Source organism: Acipenser ruthenus, chromosome 8 (genome assembly GCF_902713425.1).
Source record: "Acipenser ruthenus chromosome 8, fAciRut3.2 maternal haplotype, whole genome shotgun sequence".
Taxonomy (NCBI): Eukaryota; Metazoa; Chordata; class Actinopteri; order Acipenseriformes; family Acipenseridae; genus Acipenser; species Acipenser ruthenus.
The window spans coordinates 9,138,428-9,164,516 of NC_081196.1; the positions used below are offsets into that span (position 1 = coordinate 9,138,428).

Consider the following 26,089-nt stretch of genomic DNA (forward strand, 5'->3'; position numbering starts at 1 on the left):
ATGTCTGTACAGTGCCTTTCATTCAGCTAGTATACATGAGGACTAACACTTCACGGGCAGTCCATTTTTCAGAGAGGATGAAAAATATTCTAGCACCATAAAACTAGCAAGAAAAGTCCCAGACAAATAATATAACTGCCACTTACTGCAATGAAGTTGTTTATTACAAATTATTTTACCATTATATTCCTCACCCCAATATTTCATTATTATTGTTATTAAGATTCATGATTTTGTAAGGACTTCATCAACCACACTGTGTGATTAGTGACATTCTTTCTTAGGTTTTATTCATTTTAATTGGCGCGGAAATGTAACAGTGCTATCGATTGAGGACATCAATCAATAATGTTGGTACATTCAACACTTATTCATATTAAAGGCCTGTGTCACTTCATGATAATGCTGTCCTTGCTCATGATGTATTCCTGTTAGAATCAGGGTTTATTATGAATGCTGAATGTACAATATAATGAATTAATGTTTGTCTAACGTAATGGATAGTTAAATAACAATGTTATTATGTTTTGAATTAATGGATGTCGAAAGTCGACAGATTTAAGAAATGTTTGTTTTGCAGTAAATGTTTTGCAAATTGTGCTACTTTGAAGATGCACAATATAAAATCTTTGACAAAATCAGCATCATTGGAAATTGGAAATACGGTTCTCCTAGCTTATGCCAAGTATTTCTGACTTATTTACAGATATCCTATAAATAACATCCTGAGTAAACTAATGACAATTTCAGATATTGTGTAAGAATAGCCGCTACATAGTCTATTTAAATCTAATTTAAAAAGCTGGGTGGTACAGCAGCCTAATTCTCTGGAGGCCTGGGTTCAGATTTCACTAGGTAAACTAATTTGATGGTTGCCACAATGCCATAAATGTGGGTTTCATTATTGTTTATGGTTGAGCAAGGCCCAGGTCTGGTCTTGATATAAAGGTCACGATTGAGGTGCTCTTGCAGTGGTGTGATGGGAAGCCCCTCATGATGCATGCTGGCACAGTGCCTGGCTGCTGACACTGCCATTGTCACCTCTAATGAGCATGGAATTGAAAAGCACCAAATAAAATAAATCTAATAAAACTGTAATCAAATGTGGATATTCTGTGTCAATATATTTGGGGTCCCTCTGGGGTTACTGGAACAAATACATTGTCTACTTAAAAAACACATTCGAGTATTGAGAATGAGGCGCCTTATGTTTTCTGTTTAACTAGAGGAAGTGGTTTTTATGCTGCCCAGATGATATGATATGCGTCTCAGCTTTGGGGTTGTTGATATATGAAAAACAGAAGTTAGTCTCAAAAACAAAGAACATACACAGTGATGCATGCATTTTTCTGATGCTGATCATTTTCCAAAGGTTGAAGTTTTGTAGTCGTGCTTGATTTATTTAGGTAGCTCACTTAATTTATGTACCAATACCTTTATATCACACTCATGTAATGGTCTTTTGAGGTATGTAAGAGGGGCTGTAGAGAACATTTACAGTATAACCTCCTAAACTATTACACCTGGAGCGTGGTAGGAAGGTAGAAAAGGGGTAGGAGGAACTGAAGTGGACTTTTAGGGAAAAAACAACGAAGCACCCTTAAAAATAAACGTGTCACATGTGGAATTATTTACTGAAAGGAAAATGTGTATGTAGTTCATATTACGACATGACCTGTTTGAGCCTAGCTCAGTTAGCTTATAGTTGTTCTGTGGTCACTAGATCAATATCAGCCACCGTCAAGTTTTGAGTCTGTTTGTATTTCATCAGATTAATCATGTTCCTATCTATGCAGCTGTGACCACAAACACAAATACCCTGAAGGCTGTAAATTAAAATGGTAGCTATACAGTTTGCCTGAACAAGCAGCCTCAGAGCCCCTGGACTTCCTTCACCTTTGAACCCTTCCCCCTGTCAAAACTGCAGCAACAACCCCTTTGACTACAACACAAAAAGTCTGCTTAATTAAAAGGTTTAACCTTTGTGTTTTAATCTAGACGTAGTCTTTTTATGATTGGTAAAATGTGATCGATGAAACAATAAATCACATATCTGTCATACTTTATTAAAGGGGCACTTTATTAACTGTTAACAACTAGATTACTATCATGTTTACAAATTAGTAAATGAAATATAGACATATTCATATATATTAACTAATTCTTAACACATAAATAACAAAGCCCTTTGCAAAGCTAGAAAGATAATTTTGTATCCTTTACATTTTTGTTATTTTCAATTTTAGTGATCGGGTAGCTGATTGCTTTAAGCCTAGACTTTTCTGTCCCTTTGCAGTAAGATAATATGCAATTTATATTACATTAACCTTAAGTAGCATCTATCATGAGGAACTACCAAGACAAAAAAGTCACATTTGTACTCTAAAAGTCACATTTGCACCAGGCTTGAGCGAACGTGTATAGAGTTGAAGTAAAATCTCTTAACCCTGATTCATAGGGCAAGATTTGTTTCACAAGAATAAAAACAGGAAAAAGAAAGAAAAAAAACTGTTGGTTCCACTAATGTGTTCAAAAAGACAAATATGGGGCTTAACAGCAACTTACTGCAAGATTTACAGAACTAGGTTCCAGAAAGTTATTATTATTATTATTATTATTATTATTATTATTATTATTATTATTATTATTATTATTAAAACATTATGTAGTGGTACATGTGGGCAGGTTGGATAGTCTACTGTAGATTTACTACAAGTTTTCAGAAAATGCCCTCTAGTCATGCAAGGCTAAATTGGAACACTGACAGAAACATTTAAATATACCCTCCCATATTTTAATATTAATTAGATCATTTGAATTTTGAAGGAGAATTCTTCTCCCTAAAAGAAAACTACATGTAAACCCAAATTGTCAGAAAGGTACTACCAAAATAGCGTGACAAAAAGGTGGGGCTTGTTATTATTATTTATTTATTAGCAGACGCTCTTACCCAGGGCGACTTACAGTTGTATACAAAAAATACATATCAAGAATTACAGTACAATTAAGAGCAAGATACAAACTACAATGACTTCAGTGCTAATAATTACCTAATAAAGACTTCAGAGACTGAATATACTTGTAACAGTAAACAAATGAATTACAGTATGACCACAAACACAACCAGTGATAATGATTGTAGAATGATTGTTTCATGTTAGCTGAAAAATCATTGGAGGCTCTGGGAGTGACAACATAATAGATTCTGAATATTGGCATTGATGAAGTGACATCATTTCAATATCATGTGGTAATTCGGTAGTAATGTATGCATGCATGTTCAACGTCATGTGGTGATTAATGTATGCATGCATGTACTCCAATGGACAGGCAATCAGCTGTGATTGAATACCCAGATAGAATGTTGTCTAATATATCAAAAAATGAAACAGGCATAATAAACAAAGAGGGATTGCAAAATTAAATAATTCATGCCTTATTATTGCACCATGGTGGAAAGCAGGGCTCATTGTACTGTATCGATATTTAATTATCATTTGGAAGTTTCTGTATTATTCTGAGTTGATTGTTGACTTCCCTTGTTTAGTTTCATGTCTTTCTTAAATTCCCATTTGTGGGGCTTTCTGTATCTACTTCTGTTTTTGGAATTCAACAAACCCATAAAACTGAAAGAGGTCTTTGTTTTCTCTGTATGAAGATGCGGGTCACAATCTCTATGAAGACTGGACACTGTCAACGTGTAACGTTGATGGATTGTGTTTGTGTAGCTGTATGCATTATGCTCAGAAAAAATACAAAAACCTAAATAAACGAAATACTGTAGCTATGGCTGGTAAGTAACACAGGTCTTCTTGACCAGAGATAGCACAGACTGCTTTGACTGGGATTCCTTTACAAATCAAGAAGAGAAGAAAAAAAGTACTTTAACCTTATAATTTCTAAATACTGATATTATGAGGATAAGACATTCTGAAATGTCAATCGGTTATCATGGAGATGTGATAAACACAAACAGGGTTTGAATGCAAAAAGGTATTAGGGACTCAAATTCTGTTCAATCCTTTAAAATGAACTTGTTAAGACTTATTTTTATAAATTGGCCTGTGCAACTGTTTAGGCCTGTGTATTTTAATGTTATAGTGTAGGATTTTTATTTTTTTTTATTTTTTATTTTATGATAATTTGGCTTTTACAACTGTTTGGGTTTTACAACTGAGGTGTCCCGACACAAAAAGCACTTCAAAAAACATACACTTGTTGTTGTTGGATCACAATGGTCACCCCACCTGACAGCACTACAGGAACTTGAACGGATGACCTTGCAACCCTTTGTCAACTCCCTTAATAAACTTTACAAAAAGTGATGTATTCGGTAACCAAGACAGTTATGGCTGTCATTATAAGCTTGACTTATTACAATTAATATTTTAAAGTAGAAAGACAAAGTATGGGGCTGGCCTTAATGACCCTTTACTTTATGATAATACTTTTTATTTTAATCTTAGAGGGATGGATCTGCACATTGTTGCATACAGCAATTCATTATGCTTGATAGCTACTAATAACTGATTTGTTCTTCTTCATTAGTGAGTGATATTACTTTTGCTTTTACTTGAGATTACTCAGATTTCCTGTCTCCCCCCTACCCCCCACTCAAGACTGTTTCTGGTTTACTACCCATGCTGTGCCTTCATTTCCTTCATACACCGTACACACCATGAACTCCAACGCAGCCTACAAACCGTACATTGAGAAGGGTGTTTTAATGATTTACTTTCTCTTGCTATCAGGTAAGATAAACATTTGTACTGTCTCGTATGACTAAAAATCTTAAAAAGAGTAAAGCCACACTTGTTTGGGCTAACGAGACTTTGTCAGAGTATTGCAACAGGCAGTTGTTGAAACGTCTTTCCTTTGTTTAACATTTGAATTTAAAGTTATGGATGAATTGCAGGTAATATTTGGCATATTTGTTTTGAAGCATATCAAGTATACTGCACAGTAGACCCTCATTGACACTAACTGCTTGTCTGAACTCATGTACAGTTCGAACCATGCTCTCATAATAAAATGCATGCTGGTATAGAACACAAACTTCAGTCTCATAATTCTGTGATGCAGCCGCCTTTGTATTTTTTATTTATTTTTTTTAACCTAAAGGGTTATTCCTGATCTTTGATAAAATAAGTTGCTTTGAGTGGACTATGAATACTTGTTTGGGTACATAAACCTGACTATACTTACAATAAACTGTATAAAAAGCTCAAGAGAAATCATATTTATGACTAAAGGATGGTAAAAGACTACGATTATATAGAATGTATTAAAATTCAGAATACAGGTATTATTTTCACTAACTTAGACCAGAATAAATTGAAATTTACACAATTCTGCAAAATCAGATGTACGTCATTATTAGATTTCAGGTTTTAGGTTGGAAAGACTTTTTAACTCTATGTCACACGATACATGCACTATATTCACTTAACAATGTAATTGTGCCAGATAAAGGTTATTTTTTTCCCCCATTGTTTTTATTTTATGTTGTCCCTAAGTTTTATTCCATAAAAAAGCATTTGATTGAGAAGAATTTGAAGATTTAAAATGCCCAATACTACATCTGTTGTACAAAGAACTACGAAATGTGGGTTCTACAGTACAGTACTTATAAATTCTAACTACGTATTGCAAAATTTCATTCATTAGTCAAATGGCGTCCTCCAGTGGCTAGAAAAAAATGACATATTTTTTATACATGCTAGTAATAACGTAGTTATTTTCTACAACTATTGTACCACCAGAATTATGAAAAACATAAATAAATAAATAAATAAATACAGGGTTTTAGTGTCATCCAATAACTTTCTACAGACAATAACAATATGGTTATTGTAGAGATATAGTTTTGATGTAATCTAAAACTTGTGTAAAACAAAGTGTGTTTTTAGAGACATCAGCAAAACTCTTCCTGTATCTAATAACCAAGGCTTTACATTCATCTGTGAATGTTTGTTTTTTACCACTAAGGTGAAGCCTATTCATTCTGTTACAGCACATTTAATTATATATATATATATATATATATAATATAATTATATAATATAATATATAATTTATTTTTTAATTAAAAATTTTAGTTTACAAAGCTTGAACCAACCAATGTCATTAATTTTGTTGTGGCAGGACATATTGGCTCAACCTTGTAGCTTATAATAATAATAATAATAATAATAATAATAATAATAATAATAATAATAATGATAAAATTGACATTTGTTTGGTTGTAGATTTGCAAACTCAATATCAATGCTAAGTTCAACTATATGTGACACAACTAAGAAACAAACACCCCACGTTTAAAGACTGATCATCTTAATTGAAAATACAGCTCATTTTGTGTAAATGTTTTACTTTATAAGGAATGAACATCAAACTAGCACCAGTTTATGAATCCCCATAATGTCAAAATAAGCTGCAATTATTATTATTTCTTTTGTCTCTTAAGGTTCACTGGCACTAAAGGTAATAACACCGGGGAATATTGCTGTTGCTAAAGGAGGCGTTGCCACACTGAAATGCAATCTGTCAATAGAAAAGAGCACTAGTATCACACAGAGTGAATGGAACAGATGCAATGATAAAAAAGTTTTAGTGTACCACCCTGAACACGGAGCTACCATCACATACGAATACATTGATCGCATCTCCGACGTTCGCATGGATGAGTTTCGTATAAAAGAAACAAGAGAAAACGACACTGGGGAATACTGCTGTATCTTCACTACTTTTCCATCAGGAAAGTATGAAGGCAAAATCGTTTTAGAGTTGAAAGGTAAGGACTGCTTCTTTTTTTAATTTTGAATGGGTGACTTCAAGATCTGCTTTGAGTCTGATCTATTATAGTTTTCCACTAAAGTGAACCAGACTGAATCAATTGAGAAACTGGTACTAAAATTAATCCAACACTGCAAATGGGTCAAAATATAAAAGTGCCACTAATGCCACATTCACATCTCCACCATGAAACCATTCTGTGAAGCTCAGTCCCGTCTCGTTCCCGCTGTCAAACTGGGGTTGCTGCAGATTCAATCTGCAGTCTACAATTAAATCTACGTCAGCAAAATACACAAAAGTCAAAGATTACCTTAAGTTATCAGGTACATTTTTCTTACTACTGACAATAATGGAATGAATAACTATTACTTTATTTATAAATATGCATTTTGAGAAAATAATTGAGTAGTGTCCATTATTGCTTATAAAGACCCTGAGAATAAACGTGTATTATGTCAGTGCAATCACTCAGGTTAAACAATGTCTTATAAGTTGCCCAGACATCAATATGTTTCAACAAAACTTTCAGGAAGTATTGGAACTTCATCAGTCAGGTCATAGAAAAACATGTTTTATCCATGTATCTCTTAGCAGAATACATCATAAAAAATACTTTACATTAAAAAAAAAAAATGAAATACTGAGTTTAAAAAATAGCGAAAACTTTGTATGGTTTCTGAAGTACTTTACAGTGTTCCCAGAATACAATGGTTCAGTGTTCTGAAAAAAAGGACACCATTTCCAAGATGCTACTGTAAAAAACACATTTTTAGTGAATTTTCATAGGAAGAGAGTCGATACAGCCAAAAAAATGCCTGGCCCTGGAGGAGCATCCCACTGAAAAAATGCTTGGTCCTGAAATAGTTAAATAAGCATGTACCACTTAAGCACAGCTGCAAAACACTCATTAGAAAGTGAATAATGTACCTCCTTTTCACATTACCGAAACACCCATCAGATCGCAATTGATTGCATATGTACCAAAATCTGAAAAAGTACCACTTGCTTGCATTACACAGGTCAAATTTTGGTACATGTACCATTTTCTAACACTACACCGGTACCCGCTCTGAGGCTTAGCGCGATTCCCTGCCTGCGGCAACCGCGAGGATCGCCACAATATATTCACCCCAGTTGAAATCTGCTGCTGCTGGAATCTGATTTTAAACTGCTTTGAAATCAATAGTGGCAGATGAAATGTGGCATAAAAATACCAGCAAATTGAATCACTTGTGATTCAAAACAAAACTAACTACTTAAGAAACAAATTCATGGAAAATAACGTTATTTATAAATAGCTATTTAGAAAAATAAAAAAATAAATAATAGTAATAATAATAATAATAAAAAAAAACATTGTAAAGTTTTGTGAAATATGGCTCAATATTACAAAAAACACAAAGCAAATCAAATGTTATCCAAAGTGTGCTGAGGCTGTTTGCTACCAATTCTAGTATTGTAGCAGTGATAGTTCTGTTTTCCTTTCACCAAATGACAGAACACTGATTGTAGAATCATACAGAACAGAACAGGCACTGTCATTTGGTCTGATTTACCCGTTGTAAGAAACGCTTGATGTTTCTTATGGTTTTATGAGTTATGTATAATGCTGTTAGGAAAATACAGGTATATATAGTTATGATGCATTTGTAACACCTTGCGTATCTTATCCCTCCATTGTTTTACTTAGATCCTCCCTCTCATTCTACAAACTGGCTGATCATATACGTCGTCATTGGCGGAGCCTCTGCTGTGCTAGTGTTTGGAGCAGTTGGGTTATTCATATTTCAAACTCGTGTGAGTACAAGATATCTTTACAAGCCTGTGAATCAATACACTGTGGTACTTCTAACTTTTGGAAGGCCATCAGAGCTATATTCCTTAACCATTACAATGCCTCTAAATTCAAGTCCTATAGACAATGAGCATGAATAATTCTCAACATACTTAGTGCTAAAATGCTGCACAAAGGCTAACTGTCTTTGATTTACGTGTCATTGTACGTGTGCAACCGGATTTAGCACAGCAGTGTGTTATCACTGGAAAAGCACAATCAACTGCAACATTGCTATGCACATTTACAGTATTAAACTGATGAGAAATACCAATTTTATAGGTACTGTATCGTAACCCAACAGGAAACTAATGATAGGAAGATATATTACATAGATGTCATTTTAAGAAGCAGTTACAGTACATTATTTTTAATGTCCTTAACAGTCAGCTTGTACTGTAAGGATTAACAAGAAGTAGTAATAGTTCTGGTTGGTGTGACACTAAAACAAACTCATTAAAAAAAAACAAAAAAAACAGCTCAATCTCAATGCAAGTGTTTTCATCAATACATGATGTGATCACTGTATACATTTTAAGAGAAGACCCGCCATAGAAAATCTTTATAAATGTTCAGGTGAAAACTGAAAAAAAAAAAAAATATTGTATACTGCTTTAAGTCACCACAATTGTAGGTCTGACTTTCATGTCATAAGGTGAATAACTTGCTTGTTTACAATATCAGTTCGCGATTCACTGTCCATAGATCCTCCTCAGTGGGAGACCTCTCAGCCTGAGCCAGAAATACTTTGGTCAAGACCCAAAATTATGTGGTAATACATGATAGCATGATATGGTGCTAAGAAAGAGACCCTGTTCATTTTAAAAAAATGGCTAGTTATAGTTGTTTGCAACCATTTGCCCAGGCCACAGCTCAACATCATTAACTGGATGGGTAACTTACACAGTAAGGCCACACTCGTTCTCTCTTCCCTCTGGGCTAGAACTGACTCATTATGGTCTTACGGGTCAATAGGATTCATTTTTAAAATTAAAGTTCTGTATACAGCTATGTCCAAACGTTTTGCATTAACCTATAGAATTAACTAATTTTGCTTCATAAAGTTGAATGATACCTGCTGAATAATTTTACGTTAACATATTGAGTTAAGCGTTGTAGTTTTCCATACACTTAACGAAAAACTGGCAACATTGAAAAATTGTGACATTTCGAAATCTAACATGAAACACTGTACTACTATTATGGCTTACGGTAGACTTTTGCAATATCATTTTATAGTTTCTTTGATTACATGATGTTAAATAAAGGATCTAAATTATGTTCATATAGTTTTTATTGTTTATTTTTTTATTATGTCTAGGTGATGCAAAAACTTCTAACCACAGCTATAGTTTAGCAACTACGATGGTCAAATGCCAGTCTGAGGGGACATGCTAAACTGTTCCTAAACTGGCTCTTCAGTTTCCTGCCTTTTTCATTGTTGATAGGGCATCCCTGCAAAAGACATGTTGCATCTCAGTACATGTATGCTATTACATATCTGAATTCATTTTGCAGAGACGGAGCCAAAGAATCCGCAACCCGGTTCATATATCTGTACATACAGGAAACTCTGCTAAAAAACACCAGTGCCAGGACGACAAAGAGGGTGCTAGTCTTGAAGAGGATATTGATGACTATTTCAATGTCCTTACAGTACGGTCTGGAAGCAACTACAAACCCATAAACACCACCACCTCTGCACCGTCAGCTGACAAGGGTGATAAGAACTGAACGTTCAGAGTACGAATAAATGCTAAAATGTGCAATAGTAATATAGCAACATATCTCTAAATATTATGGTAACAAAACAGTTTACATTAACTATCCTAGTCCTTAATTAATTTTTTTAATTTGTTTGTAGAAAATTTGTTTATTTTGAGGTTTATTTTAAAAAATAGAAACAGCGTATAACTATTATGATAGTAATAATAAATGTAATACAGATTAGGTGTTTAGAATATTTGATTTAAAATATTAGAGTAAAAAGCAATTAAACCATATATGGTTTTGTTTTCTATTATTGATTTGTTGTTGTACTAGTATATCTGTACATATTCTAATACAGAGTTAATGACATTTTGTTTTTATAGTGAAATAAAGCTATTAAAAATAAATCTCCCTATGCTGAAAGCACTCCAAACCACCAGACTACTCCACCTGTGTTGGAGCCCTTATGTCCATTCCCGTGCGAGGTATACAAGAAAAAATGCATGTTAGCCAGTGATACATGGTTGTTTTGATTTTACGCATTTCAGTGGGATTGACTCTCACGATGGGTGTTTCCAGTCAGGCGTGTTCAGTCAATGCCAAACTCAAAAGGTTTGAACACACCAGGTCAAATGCCTTTTTATACAGCTGTCAGGCCAGCCAACAACAATATGGTAGAGAAAACAGTGAAATGACAACATTTACACGCCTATTAACCTAAGAACAGAACAGAACATCTGATTTAACAAAGATGGCTGATAAAAAGGTAACCACGGGTTCTTAATGAGGCACGTCTGAGAATAATGAAGGCAGGTGTTTAAGATGATCCGTGGGTGGGGTACAGGTCCCCAATGAAGAAATTGCATTGCAGAGGAAACAGAGTGAGTTACATGAATTAGTATTCTGAGTTACCGGTAAACGGTTTAGCCGTCCGATATTGAGAGAGGGCTTTATACGAAAGAAAGCTCAGGTAGTACTCCTGGAAGGAGTTAAGGTTTTGTTTTGTTTATGGTTTCTGTAAATAATAAAAATACAAGTACTGCCCTGTTTATACCTGATATCGTTGTGTGGAGTGTTAATTTCATTTTTCTTGAAGCCTGTATGTATTTCTTCATGATCCTACAGCATAAATTCTTTTACATTGTCTCATTTTATTCGTCATAACAATTCCAAATAGACAAAACCTTTTCAACTTCTACTGTTCAGACTTCACTAGACTTGGGCAGCAGTGTGGAGTAGTGGTTAGGGCTCTGGACTCTTGATGGGAGGGTTGTGGGTTCAATCCTAGGTGGGGGTCACTGCTGCTGTACCCTTGAGCAAGGTACTTTACCTAGATTGCTCCAGTAAAAACCCAACTGTATAAATGGGTAATTGTATGTAAAAATAATGTGTAAAAAATAATGTAACTGTATATAAAAATAATGTGATATCTTGTAACAATTGTAAGTCACCCTGGATAAGGGCATTTGCTAAGAAATAAATAATAATAATAATAATAATAGACTACTTAAGGATAGATGTTTATAACAAGAAGACATTCTTCTACTGTACATTATGGTTAAAGTGACCCATCTTTAACAGCTGCTTGACTTTGTATGCCCATGAAAGAAAAGGAAACTTTCAGGCAACTTTTGAATAAATTAGTTTGTGAATATTTATTTTTTTTAGAAAATGTTGTCAAAGTTGCTTTGTGTTTAAAAATGCAATGAAAACAAACAGGAATATACACACAGATAACAACATCTGTTGTCTTCACAGAATATATGACAATTGGTTCAGAACAAAAAATAAAGTCATTATGATAAAAGCCACACAACCCCCATTACATTATTGAAACTTTATTATATTTACCTTTCAGAATCATTCTCTCGTGACTCATAAAATAAAATATGATTGACTGATCTTTTTTTTCTATTTACACTGTATTTTATAATTAGTCTTCTACACTGTAAACTCCAGCTAAGGCACGATCCGATACAGTACCCATCATACAACACAAATCATATACAGTTTAACCCTTTAAGGTACAAGAGACATATGTGTCCCACAAATAAAATGGTGCTAACTTTCTTATTTTTGCACGAAACAAGGTTTAAAATTTACTGGCAGGTAGGATCTGATCATCCAAATTTTCAGTTCCCTTGTGATACCCGAGTCATTCTCAAATGTATTTTAAGAAGAAGAAACCATTTGAACAACAAGTGCTCAATTCATTATGTACCTTAAGGGGTTAAAACTAAGAAATGTTTTGTAACTGGTTCCTCTGATTAAATCCTCTGATTAAAAGTTAATTTATTTTTGTATTAATTTGCAACAATACAAATTAATTTAGAGCACTTAGAAGCTGCGATACTTTAAACGTTTACATGCAAACTCAATGATTTTGTTATTCACAAGAAGTACTTAACACTGGATAACAGAATTTGGAACAGCATAATGGCTGTGGTTAAGCTCCACAGGTCAAGCAAACAGTAATGTATTCCCAATACTCTACTAATGTGAAAATGAACCCTGTCCTCTCGTGTGTTGAGTAAACATCCCCGAGGACGTCACACACCTCAAAAGCTCAACATACTTGGGTGCTTGTTAATTGGGAATTGATTTTAAATAAAGTATTCAAGCTACAATATACACCCCCATTATTATAATCCTTGATGACCAAGTCAGTTTCCCTCACGTTGGGACCATTCGCTGTAGCCTCCAGCGTAATGTTGAGCCCTAAAGAAAGAAATAAGAGTCATTTCTGATACGGAGAGAACAAACTTACATTTACAAATGAAGAAGATAAAAACACCTGCTGTAAGACATGTTTTGGGGTCTAAAAAAAAAACAAAAAACCACCGAACTGCCAAAAAAGAAAGCTTTCGACAATACCATTAATTGCAATGGAGTTCTTTTTTTATTGATGTATATGGGATAGGAGTAAGGCTGTATTTCTTTCCCAGATTTCACGATTTCCGGGACATGTACTCATTGCTGTTTAATAAGTAGCTCCCCATCTTTGAAAGAATGTTTTTTATCATTTATACAGCAAACGTTTGCCTTATTGACACACGACCTGTTACACTGCACTTAGGAACCTGCCAGCTTGTTTAGTTACCTTCGGATAAATGATTGAACACACTGCACAGAGCTGCACAGTTTCTTTAAAATGTCTTCAATGAAAAATAAACCAGCTGCAACAAAGATAAAACAATATTTCTGCTAAAGATCGCCCTGTCCAGTACAAGAAGGGGACATTTCACGTGTCTGTTGGTAGTTTTATATTTATTTACGTTTTTTTTGTTTGTTTGTTTGATAATTCACTGATGTTGAAAGTAGAATGTCTTTCAAAAGTGGACATAAAAACCCAAATATTCTACAATTCACCATTTACTTTTCTTTAATTTACTTTCATTTGAATGTGACAACGCAATTTTTTTCTGCTTTAATAAATATTATGTTTAAATTGTAAAATATCTTGAAATACCTATTTGTAGACTGTGAAATGCTGTGAAATAAGCAATTTGTTTACCATGACAAAAATACAGCCCTAGATATGAGATGATTTCTAATACTAGTATACAACAATCATTGTGAATACTAAACAGAAAATATCACAGAAGTGGTACTGAGACATACTTGGTGTATCCCAGGTTCACTGCAGTTTCTAGGGCAGTGGCACTTCTCCTCCCTGACTGGCAGTGGAAGACAATGTTGCTGTCCTGCTTTTCAGGTTTCTCTACTTTAAACAACTTCTTAAAAGTCTCGGACTCCATCTTCAAGGCTTGATCCAGCTCACCCACTGCGAAAAGGAGGAAGAACTGGTTACACTGTATCATAAGGGCTGGGAAATCCACATTTTGCACTTTCCTTAAACATGATCTTACATGTGTTTGGTTGTTTCTAAACAAGCTGTGTTAAGGAAATATGCCCATAATAATGTTTGACAGGGACCGTAACATAGGTCCTGCAATCTCCTTCACAAAGGACACATGTAGCTCCCTGGGTTCTTTAACACAATGAATATTTCGCTCCAGAGCTGACTGTTTATTACGCACAGGGGATGTTGGTGGAGCTCGGAATCCTTCCTGCCTGGAACTCCTCCAGGCTTCTCACATCAAACAGCTGGATGTTGTGGCTCTCCAGCATCTTCTTCAGCTGCTCATAGGAAACTACCTTATCTGAAAAGAGAAACACATGACTATCAATGCAAGAACTGTAGGACAGATGGCCACGCCCATGATGAAACACAATATGCTTTGGACCACGGCCTTGTCCATTAGAGCTCAATAGCCACCCCATGAGCTGGCTGAACTGTGATGTAATGATTGATGACAGCTATAGCCAGCGGGCGGATACCTAGCACCCCTGGATAAGGCTGGCTGAGAGGCGGAAGACCAAACAAAGAAATGACAAGGTGGCATAGGCTATGTAAGAAATAACCCATGACAGGGTGTGCAGTAAGATTCTTACCGCATGCCCTGGGTGCGTTGTGAGGCACGAGGCCACAGGCAGAGTGCTTTCAACCACTCAGGAAGTGCGGTAAGAAATGTCTTACTGCACACCATGGAGTGGGTTATTTCGCTTATAAAATGGCTACTTGTTATTTTGAAAATAATTACACAAACTGGCTTTTTTAAGGAAAAAAATAAGATATATTATGTATCCTTCCACTGAGAAAAAATAGTCCCTAAAGACTGTTTGATTGTAACATATATTTTGTACTTTTTTTTTTATTTGCCATAAACATTACATTGAACATTGCCATTTATAGAGATGAAAATACATTTGTGAATTGAAAGCAGACTGATTTCCCACATCTGAGGGAGGATTCATGGAACAGCCAAACACTGGCACTCGAGGGAGGGGCTTCCGAGTTAACGAGTTTTGTATGTTGACATTTTTACCTATAGAAACACTGATTAGATAATTCTTACTATTAAGGCATAGTAATATTACTAGATCAGGTAAGTAAGTTGGTCTATGATGCAGTAGCCGTGCGGTAAGACAATTATTACCGCACGGTCATGTGATCTTGTTCAGCCAATCACAGCACTTAATTTATCCAAGCCATATAAAGGTTATTTATTATGGAACGCGTTTGATTACCTATGTGATTTGACGGAAGCTCCTCCTTTCAGAAACACAACATAGTTTCCAATTAATCAAGTGGCTTGTCCAGCTAGGAGGCATAACGTGTTTAATCTATTTTAACTGCACATTTTTTGGCAGCACTTTTGTTTTTTGAATCTACTGTTAGGTCGTTTGGTCCAAAGACCCCCCCCCCCGATATATTTTCCCCTTTTATTTTAAATGCATAATACATTTTTGTTTTTTTTTCAGAATAATCAGCATAAATAACTTTCCAGGCCCCCACTGTCTCAGAAAGGTATGTCAACAACTTTACTGTACCTTGAGATACGGTCTGTCCCATTACAGCAGAGGAGGTCTTGAAATTGCACAGGTGCTTGAGATTGTTCTTACAGGAGGAGACGGCAGGGTTACTAACGTAACTCCCTGCCACAACAACAACTCTTCTTAACAGCAACATTGTCATTACAGTATATTTAATATAATCTTTAATCAGCATAACTCAGAAGCCGCCTCTGCAGACCGTCCTTCAGCGCGCTTCCTGTAGTGTGTAGCTCCCGTTCAAAAGCCAACATTCAGTAATCTCGTTCCTGTAAAGTGCACGCAAAAAAAAAAGACCGTGTGACAGTGGTGCTGCCCTCTGCTGACATGTCTGTGTTACAGCCGCCTATGAACAATGTATGAGGACTGCTCTAAAACTTCTGGTTTTAATATGGCTTATTAGATTAGTGTTATATTATATTAATATACTATATTAACATATACTAATATGTTATTAGTCCGTACTATGCATTTACGGGTATAACATTACTCACTGTATTGAATATTTTGAATACTGATTGATTTTTTTTTTTTATTAAAACAATAAATACGTATATAACCAAAGTTCTGATTTAGCCTAATAATCAAAATGCAGTAACAGACACACACACTCTTACAGTCCACAGACAAGTCACAGTATGATTTCAAATCACTGAAGTTCCTAAGAAAATCATTCTGCCAATCAGTCACTGTCGTTTTTTTTAATCCCTCACCTGTAGAAATATAATTTGAAGGAAAATGTTTGTTCTATTTATTTGCCATCCGTTATGATGGCATGTTAGTAATTTACCCATGCTTTTCCCATGCTTATATTACTCTGTATTTACCATACCTTACCCTAGTTTGCCATGTTTATTATATCCTTTACCATACCTTGCTATTCTTTACAATGCTTACCTGTGCTTTACCATGCTGTCACTGTGCTCTATTACACTTTGCTATGCTTTTACTATGGGAAACTTTTATAAGGGATTTTCATAGCAGCAATTGTCATCAGTAGGCTACTGGTATGTTATTCAGAGGCTGCGACCGCAGACCGTATAGCATTCTATAACAGAAATAAAGCGAATATCCTCAAAATGTACAACTTTGTGCATTACGCAGAGAGAATTTGGACTTTGGACAAACATCTGTTGACTAAGAATGCAAAAAACCAGAAAAAAGCTAATTAGAACATTACAGATTGATTTCCCATTCATTGGAAATTCAGCTAACTTTCATGTAACCTTACAACATAATATGTAGGTGATACAAGATTCAAGCAACCTACATGCACAGCTGGTACAGTTTTGTATGTGGAGGTGCCTGTCTGTCTTTTCATAAGTACATATGTACATGCTTACACTGCCTGGCCACTTTATTAGAACCTGACAGGTTATTAGAATCGGGTTGGGCCAACCTTTGATCCAGTCATTGAGACGGAGGGACCTCTGTCCATCCATACATATGTCAGAATTACAAATCTAAATGTACATATGGATAGATAGATCCAAATTTATTTTTAACACACTGTAATTTTTTTTCATTTGATTCTGTTATGATAAAAGTTTAAAAAGAAAAAAGAAATTAAGGAAGCCTTTAACAATCTTGTTGATCATAAAAAATGAACTGTAGCTACAGTTTGAATTGTTAAACAGTTGAATGCTGAACACTTTTGTTTTTTCCCCCTGTGACAGCAGGCGTGAATGAGCAATGAGCTTAATGAGCCACACCGGAAAGACAATTTCAATATTTAAAATAACAGCTCTAGTTTGAATTTTTTATACTAAATGAAAAAGAAAATAAAGCAAATAGAAAATAAGCAAATAATATATCAAGGTCCTGTGTGGAGGTGTGTGTTGCTGTTCTATTACTCGCTCACCCATGTAAGCAAAAGCAACAATAACATGGAATCATTTTTAAATTAAGGTCTAAAAGAAATATATTGTAGTGTTGCGTGGAAATGAATGAGGCTCTCACAGAATTTGCAGGTTCTTGGTTGATGGTTTATTAAGCCGGGACTCTACACTGGGCAGGTTGAGTGTGCTGCTTTACCAGCCAGTGGTACAAATACAGCTGAGCAGCGTAGTGCTAATCAGACTGCGTCAAATAATACAAATAAAACAAGCAACTGTACGACTTCCAAGGAGTTATTTTGAAATGTAAGCATTTTGATCTTAAGGAGAGTTCAAGTTTTAACATCTACTCTCATGTAATGTGAGAACTCTGCAAAATGTGTCGTAAAATCCAATATGGCTGCCCAACCATGTGACCAATCGTTTTCATTCAGCTGTGGACATTAGTTCCGTACGGTTCTCGAGATCGGTGACTCTCCGGCTTGTTTCTCCGTCCACAGCACTGTGTCTCAGTAGCCCGTTTCTTATGCCCAAGCCCATTGGTCTCCCTTTCCTCTGAGCCCAGCCTGTTGGTTTCCCTCTTCTCCTCAGCAGCACAGCAGCCTGCTTATTTCTGTGTCTAGGGCACGCCCCTGGTGTACCAGCTTCCCGCTCTCGATCCCCTGAAGTTACACCTGCTGCACTGAACTGCTGATCCAGCGCCAGAACCTTCCTGAACGCGGTTACCGCAGACCCCAGGTCGTTACAATATGATGTTTCTGTCAAGGGTCATTCAGGCACTTCACACTGGTAACTCCTTACAAGGCTGGTGATTGGCATGCTTCTGAATACAGAACAATCAGGATCTTGAAGCATCCATTTATAGTTTTTTTTTTTTACATAGAAAAAGATTATTCAACCAGACTCAAGGTTTAACTAGGTTGTCATTCATCTGCTTTCGATTGTCAGATGTGTATAACAGATTGGATTCACCCATACCTATAAAAAGGTCCAAGATACAATCGTGTCAGTGCTCTAAAGATGGGCTACAAAAACTGCACAATCGGGGTTTATTCCATATTCTATTCTTAAACCCAGAGTTGGCCACTTCCGTGACTATTTGCTTTTTTTATCCGCTTGAGTTTCCTACATCTTTTCAAAGCCACAGGACACAATACCCATAATCTGTTGGGGTGCTCTTTGGTATTTGTATACTGTTCTGCTGTTGCCCAACATTCAGTAGATAAATGAGGTTTGTCTCTGCTACTTTAACTTGGTTTGTCAAACCTTATTAGCAATGTAAGATCATTAATTATGGAGAGTGTATAATGCTGTGTTGCTAAAAGGTTTGCTGTTTATATCTATAGTATGTAGTAATACTATAATACATTTAGAAAAAAAAAATGGACAAACAATTCGACTAGTCTTTCACATATCAAACAATTCTATGATGTTTCTTTTAGTTTTACTACATACACTATGGATGTAGTGTCATGTCATACATGCCAACAGTCCCTATATGGTCGGGACAGGCCCGATTTCCTAGCAAATGTCCCGTGTCTCGATGCATAGGAAGAAAGTCCCGATATTTACCCATAGAAAAAAAATCATATATTCTGCACAGTAGAGTCAGTAAAAACCACACGCTGTGCTCTTCATGCAGCTGACACACCTGCTGATCACTAACTTATACAAAGGTAAGAACGCTTCATTATGTCTGTTTTTACTGTCATGAATGGTCGTGTGGTGTTGAGTTGGGGGGATGCGTCCCGCTGAACAGTTTCCAAATGTTGGCAAGTATGTCATGTGGATGGTTTCTGTTTAAACAGCAATACAGATTGACTAGTGTGTGAAAATGGAGGATCCCTTCCCCTTAATTGTCTTTATCCATTACAGCATTTAATATGGCTATGATGTCACAATTTATTTTATAGATATTTTTTCTTAAAAAATGTCTGTGTTTCTCTTAAAGGGAAGTCCGACGTCTTTATAAAAGACCTTGGCATTTACAGCTAACCCCACAGACATGGTTGAGCAATTTGCTTTCCTCAGTGTTGAACACTTGAGTCAGTATCTGATGCATACAAGAAGCTACAAATACCAGCTGTGATTCTGCAATGGCTGCCTAATGCAGGAGACCACATTACACATATGAGTGACTCTGTTCGATAGAGTGTAAAACAGATGCTTTGCTTTTTTTACGGTTGCTTTTTTTTACGGTTGATAAGACTTGACACATATATATTTTGAAATGAACAATCTTCCATGTTGTTGTTTACATAAGGTTTAGATGCAAGGTTGCGCATGGGCAATGACAGCAGGCCCAAACCATTACTGTGCCACTGGAAGCTTGGGCAGTTGGCATCAGACTGACAATGGGAAGAGCTTCATGTAACTGACTCTACTCTTACTATATATTCCTTGTGAAACATCAGTCATTTGTACAGTCCTTTCAACAAAGCGTTTAATACCAGCTTTTTGTCAAATTCTTGCAGGTATGTTGGTACATTATGGATTTCCTGCAGCTTTTTAAACATTACAAAAATACAGTACATGTCAGGGAATTGCTGTACATATTACAATTTCTATTTTGGTTGTTTTTTCCCCCCTTTTAATTGTATACACCATACATCTACTCACATAAATATAGTAATAATTTACCAAACGCCATTTAATAAACGACATATTTGGACGTTACAGTTAGTTTCCACAAGAGGGCACCTTTACACTAGTCTGCAGGTGGCGTCTCCTGTTTCCTGGCAACGACACTTAACCTATCAATCACAGTTACAAAATAGAACAGTGAGCCTTAGAAGAGTGCGTGCACGCTGATGCAAATCCCAGGACCACAACTGCAAAGTAGACTGAATCAAAGCAATGCTCCTGCTGCAAATCTCAGCTAAACTACTACTGCGACTACAACTGTGCAGAGAATCCACGAACCACTGCAATAAAATTCAAGAAAACAAACAGTATTTTGCTTTGAAAATTTAATTTAAAGATTTAAAGTTTTGGAGTGAAACCTAACAAGTGGACATTTATTTATTTTACTTTTTCCCCTCATTGGAATCGTTGTGACCTGCGCTCAGTTTTTCGTTTATTCCCGTATGAAGTTACTAACACTAGTTATTTTGTTCTGTAAAGACACACATTCTGAAGACTAAAATAGTTGCAGCTAACTATACACCACAGAAGAATTGATAACCTTTTTGTGAAACTGCACAAAAAGGGTTTCATTAGTCACCAATGATGCTGAAATTTCGTAACTCGGATTTATGGATTGCTTGGATGGTATTATTTTGTGTAGAAGGTAAGTTCTTGGCTATTTCTTTTATTCCTAACTCCACGCAACACATGTATAGCGAAAACAATCACAATCTGTGCTTGTATGTTTGTTATTTAGATTTTACCTGCATTTGTTTTTTAAAACTGTTTTTCCTCAAACGTTTTGAGAACTATGTTTCATGAGTTTTTCTTTTCTTTTTTGAATGACACAATAGTATAAACTGCTTGGAATATTTATTTCTATGTTAAGACTATTTTAAAACTGTCGATTTTTTTTTAAAAAAAATAATTATTTACCCGTTTGTACCAATATGATTGATACGAATTTGTTACCTTGCTATCAGGGTATGAAAATGTGGACATTTGCATATTATTTAAACAATGTTGAAGGAACAACTATAAATAATCACACTATCGAGTTTCTTAAATGTTATCTATCTATCTATCTATCTATCTATCTATCTATCTATCTATCTATCTATCTATCTATCTATCTATCTATCGATTGATTGAGTTAACAGTCCGCATGTGTTCGTAAAATCTGATAACATTATGAAATATAATCGTTTTCAGCAACAAAATCTAATATATTATGTATAAGTATTGGCCAATACTAATTGTGCTTCGGCTACAGGACAGCTTTGTGCAGTTATGGTTATTTTCTTCTCTGTACAGGCATTGCGGCTCTTTTATTTTTTTGCATTGTAAAAATACAATTAATTAAATGTACGGTTTTTAAAAAATATTTATCATTCAAGATAAAAAAAATACATTTTATTTTGGAAACACTATTTATTGTGACAAACATTTTTTTTAAAAATGATTTCTTCATCTTAATTATTTCTGTATATTAAAATAATACTTAAAAATGTAAACCTGAGGGCAAACACAATTTTGACTTGAGGATTGGTTCACCTTGGCACGTGTGTAACCATTTGAAGCACCAGTGAATTTACCAGAGTTCATTGTTTTCAAATACAGTACTGTAAATATATAGCATGTAACAGAATACCGGTACAGTATTTTAAACTTAGCTACAAAGAGAGCGGGTCTCTTTACAGTAGGCTACTCCACTTAATGAAAAATCGAAGCTGGCTGCCTACCACGTGAGAAACTTCGTTTATAACCGCTCACGTGTGAAGCTGTGAGGTTTATAACCGCTCACGTGTGAAGCTGTGGAGTATGGTTTAGCAAGCAATTTGTATCTCTTTATTTTTAGTGTTTTTAGCGTTTCCAGGGAATCACATACATTGAGGAACCTCTTATAATATAGATTACAGCAAATCACTTCTTAAAAACCAAAAGTTTAGGTCACCAGCCAAGGCTTTCATATCACAAAGACAAAGCAAGTGTAAAGTTACAAAAAAGTGTCACTCAATATTGAGTCTTGATTTGAAATACTGAGTCTTGTTTTGAAATACCTATTTATTTTAATTCAGACAAACATTTAGCTACTTTACAAGTTAACTTTAAAATCAGCAGTTCAGAAAGGAGACATCCACCAAAGATTGATCTGACCGACGGACCAAGAGAACGTGATGTACTTTTTGGCCTATCGCCTTGCGCCTTGAACTCTAGAGCTGCCCGTGTGCTGGCTGACTGAGATAAATAATTATTGCATGATGACAGTCATGCCAGTGAGCAGGACCAGTGGCACTCTGGGCCACCTTCCCCATGTGGCGATTAAGTGCTATGAGATGATTATTAGCAGTTATTGCCAGCGGCAGGGCAAGTGGCACTCTGGATGACGTCCCCCCCCCATCGTGAGCTGGCTGAACTGTGACGATGATTTATGACAGCTATAGTCAGCAGGCAGCAAGAGGGACCCTGGACAAGGCACACTGCAAGGTGGCGTCAGGGTGGAGGAGGACCAAACAAAGAAACAACAACGAGGCATGGGCAAAGGGCTCTTTATAGGAACATTCTGATTGCGCATGTGATTAGGGGCAGGTCCAGCTTTCAGAAACATAACATAGTTTCCATAGTAAATATGGGTTTCAGCTATGTTGTTTCAGAAGGTTCAACTAGAGGTTACGTCTGTAGCGTGTAGGCTTTAGTGCACCTACCTGAAAGAACCCATTAGTGTATCCAAATTGTCAGTTTAAAAATTCAGAAGTATAAACAATGCTGTTTAAGTGTTAGTGTGTTCCTCTGTGTGCATTGCATCTCTAATGCATGGGTCTTTCTGAACTTTACACATTTCTGGGAGTATTTCAGATGTCTTGTTGGCTTTAGACATATTAACAGAAAAATGTGACGTAAAATCTTATTACTTGGCCTGTATTTTCCTTCAGGAGCTAAGTTACACCCATAGGCGAGTTTGAAGTTTTTACCTGCTGAAGCTATTTAAAATGTAATTCAGCACACTTGAATCTCAGGTTTACCTTTGAAAATCTTGAATTAAGGTATATCTAACAAGGGTTTAATCGTGAGGCTTTCTTGACATGACATATCGTGTCATATAATAGAGGTATGTATCATTTCTATAGAGATCATTGTTGTTGGCTGAATGGTTCATGAATGAAGAATAAGTGTGTTTTACAGTTTGTATGAATACATACTCTCCTATCCCAATCAGTTTTTGTCTTGTTAACATAATTGTCCGTCATTAAATACCACAGAAGTAGCCTTTCTGGATCATCACATATATCGTGATACATATCGTATTGCAACCTGCATATTGTGAAGTGTACAGTATCGTGTATATATCTATATATATATCTTTACACCCCTAATATCTAATGAGGCTTTTAAATGTATTCTGGTTTTATGATGTCATTCTCCACTAGAACATTACCGGAGCATCACATTCTAACTAAATGTATTCATTATTTTAGGCTAATTTCACATTCACAAGATGAAAGTGATGAATCCATGAAACAGAACAGTATACTAATACTATTAAATGTCTTAAGAACATTCCATCATATAGTTATGTATTTACCCCCTCCCCCATGAAAATTGCATGTTCATTTCTATAGATTTTGAAGTTCTTCAGAAAGCCTATTCCCAAGATGAATGTAACAGCAAATAGAATCCGTATTGAACAATCTAACATTGAAATATATACACTAATAACATTATGCTGTTGTAATGTTATTACAGATTGAAAACAAAGATGCATATGAACAGAATTAGTATTATTATTTCATTTATGTACCAGATCCATTTCAAATGTAGATCACCATAATACAATCTCAAAAGGAATGTACTACAATAATTTGACTAATTAATGAATGCATTAATGAAACACCTGTAAGCAAACCATCAGAGCTTGCAGCTATGAAAAACGGTTGGCTTTAACTGTGTGCCCTTTTCTAAAACAGGACTCACTTGTTTGTCATATATGGGCACAAATTGGCCCCCATAGAATTGAAGATCTTGAAAGAGTTATGCAAACAGAGGCATTGCCATATGTGCACAAATTCGCAGAAAACACAAATCCAAAGGCTGGACAAAAAATAACAAACCCTCCTGGATACTTGGTACCGACTTGTGTTCAAACGCATGACTGATTGAGCTTTGTTATATCCAAACTGCATCGCCTTGTTGCAAATCACTTTACATCACTTATTTAAAGCTGATAGGAGCTACTCTGTTGGCAGACATCTGCATAAATTACTGATATTTCACAAGGAACAGCCAAGTGGTTAATTAAATCCCTGCAGAACATAGGGAGCAGTGCCTTAGTGTAGGTGAAAATTGGATCCAGAGACTTTGGTGGTGGTTGTTTCTCCATACTGTAGGGCTGCAGTGTACTCATCAGAATGATTCTGAATACGTTCACTGATAGGTATGCTGATACATACCTTGTTATTTTATATACAGTATCTATCTATCTATCTATCTATCTATCTATCTATCTATCTATCTATCTATATTTGTATATAGTGGGGTGCAAAGTGGTTCATTACCATATTGTAATGTATGGTTTAACAGGCTACCACTTTTATGGCTACAAATGCCTTCTCATTTTTTCTCAGTTTGTTCATGTTGGGTTTTACAGGGAAATATCACAGTGTAAAAGTTGTCCTGGGGTTACATGATGTTTCTAATCACATTATGAATGACTGCTGCTGTCTTGCTTGGAGGCAACATATGTTAAGCAGTGAGAGAATAGCCAGCTAAAAATCTTAATCTGTGACTGAACTAATACTAGTTTTGGTTTTCTTTACCAGCTAAAACCACATCTGTTTAATGTGAGGTCCAGGGCATTTAACTTACCAGTTCAGGTTTAATAGGTCTGTATAGAGGATCCCTATTTCTGAATATTAAACCATTCATACTTCCCAACAAGAGCAGATGAAGCAAAGGAGAGAATACGTCATGTTAAGGACTATTTAAGTTTAAAAATGGAGGGTTGATAGAAGGCACAACACTTAAAACATGTCTCTTCTTATTACCCACAGCAGTATGAAATAAGCCAGTTGCTGACCATTTCTAGCATGTTTTGGGCCAAAGTTTTGCATTTAGTTATATCTCGAGGCTGCCGTAGTTTTTCAATGTAAAGTTTTCTTTTTGGTGGAAGTGGGAAATTCAGCTTTTCAAAGAAAAAAAATCTAACATGAAGCAATTAATGAAAGATGTATTTATTGATGATTTATTAAAGATGGATTTCTTTTGGCTTACTTGTGCTTTTACTAGTTTTCTCTGCTTTGTCTGGTACTGTGTAACACATCAGGGTCTATTTAATTGATCTAAATCACTGAAGAAGATGACCAACTCTGACTCTGTGTGTGTGTGTGTGTGCGTGCGTGCGTGCGTGCGTGACTGTGTGTGTATTCAAATAGTGGCAATATTTACAGATCCACCACTGTTAAGATCAATTGAATTGGTCCCAGTAACTTTAATGATCAATGGTTATAATTTAGAGCTGTGGAGAGAGTTGTTAAAAAAGGCATAGAATGTATTATTTTGTTTCCACAGTGTACACAATGGAGGGAGTCATTCTTCTGTTTTGAGTGTTGAATGTATTTTTTTTTTTATTGAAGGGATAGTACAAATCTAGAATTGTCAATGTCACAGCAAACTAAACATTACTGTGTAAACGAAGAAATAATTATTTGAACATTTTAAACAATGAGAACATTCAGATAAATATGTCATTTTAGACAAATGGTGGAGCATTTAACAAAAACACTTTAGATAATGCACCTCGATCCACAGACAGACATAGAGATATATGCATCTGTCTTGTTGTGGGGAGCATCAGGGTTATATTTGCATCACGGCAATGTTTTCCATTGTTGTGCAAGGA

General features: G+C 35.6%; 3 protein-coding genes across 3 annotated transcripts in view; 2 read left to right on the forward strand and 1 right to left on the reverse strand.

Annotated features, from left to right (window-relative positions):
• Nucleotides 1–4,634: 4,634 nt before the first annotated feature.
• LOC117972678 (T-cell immunoreceptor with Ig and ITIM domains-like) lies at nucleotides 4,635–11,397 on the forward strand. The gene is made up of 4 exons (XM_034922552.2): nucleotides 4,635–4,751; nucleotides 6,467–6,793; nucleotides 8,486–8,592; nucleotides 10,148–11,397. The coding sequence occupies exons 1-4, from the start codon at nucleotides 4,679–4,681 to the stop codon at nucleotides 10,361–10,363; spliced, it is 723 nt and encodes a 240-aa protein (XP_034778443.2). The 5' UTR covers nucleotides 4,635–4,678; the 3' UTR covers nucleotides 10,364–11,397.
• Nucleotides 11,398–11,538: 141 nt separating this feature from the next.
• LOC117405452 (thiosulfate:glutathione sulfurtransferase) lies at nucleotides 11,539–15,998 on the reverse strand. Its single transcript, XM_034008518.3, has 4 exons — nucleotides 15,734–15,998; nucleotides 14,380–14,502; nucleotides 13,961–14,123; nucleotides 11,539–13,057 (listed from the first exon to the last, which is right to left on the reverse strand). The coding sequence occupies exons 1-4, from the start codon at nucleotides 15,909–15,911 to the stop codon at nucleotides 13,003–13,005; spliced, it is 519 nt and encodes a 172-aa protein (XP_033864409.3). The 5' UTR covers nucleotides 15,912–15,998; the 3' UTR covers nucleotides 11,539–13,002.
• Nucleotides 15,999–20,375: 4,377 nt separating this feature from the next.
• The window catches only part of LOC131737713 (immunoglobulin superfamily member 11-like), an 80,329-nt gene continuing 74,615 nt past the window's right edge, over nucleotides 20,376–26,089 (forward strand). The window contains exon 1 of the mRNA XM_059028419.1: nucleotides 20,376–20,857. Coding sequence (XP_058884402.1) covers nucleotides 20,794–20,857 — 64 coding nt within the window. The 5' untranslated portion in view covers nucleotides 20,376–20,793. The remainder of the gene's footprint in view (nucleotides 20,858–26,089) is intronic.

What these genes read in the sequence shown, in the direction of transcription:
- LOC117972678 (XM_034922552.2), top strand. Translation starts at nt 4,679, where the DNA reads ATGAACTCCAACGCAGCCTACAAACCGTACATTGAGAAGGGTGTTTTA. An exon ending in TTACTTTCTCTTGCTATCAG is followed by an intron (nt 4,752 to 6,466) that starts GTAAGATAAACA and finishes TTGTCTCTTAAG; the next exon opens with GTTCACTGGCACTAAAGGTA. An exon ending in TATTCATATTTCAAACTCGT is followed by an intron (nt 8,593 to 10,147) that starts GTGAGTACAAGA and finishes TTCATTTTGCAG; the next exon opens with AGACGGAGCCAAAGAATCCG.
- LOC117405452 (XM_034008518.3), bottom strand. Translation starts at nt 15,911, where the DNA reads ATGCTGATTAAAGATTATATTAAATATACTGTAATGACAATGTTGCTG. An exon ending in GAGCTCCACCAACATCCCCT is followed by an intron (nt 14,124 to 14,379) that starts GTGCGTAATAAA and finishes TCCTTTTCGCAG; the next exon opens with TGGGTGAGCTGGATCAAGCC. An exon ending in GTGAACCTGGGATACACCAA is followed by an intron (nt 13,058 to 13,960) that starts GTATGTCTCAGT and finishes TTCTTTCTTTAG; the next exon opens with GGCTCAACATTACGCTGGAG.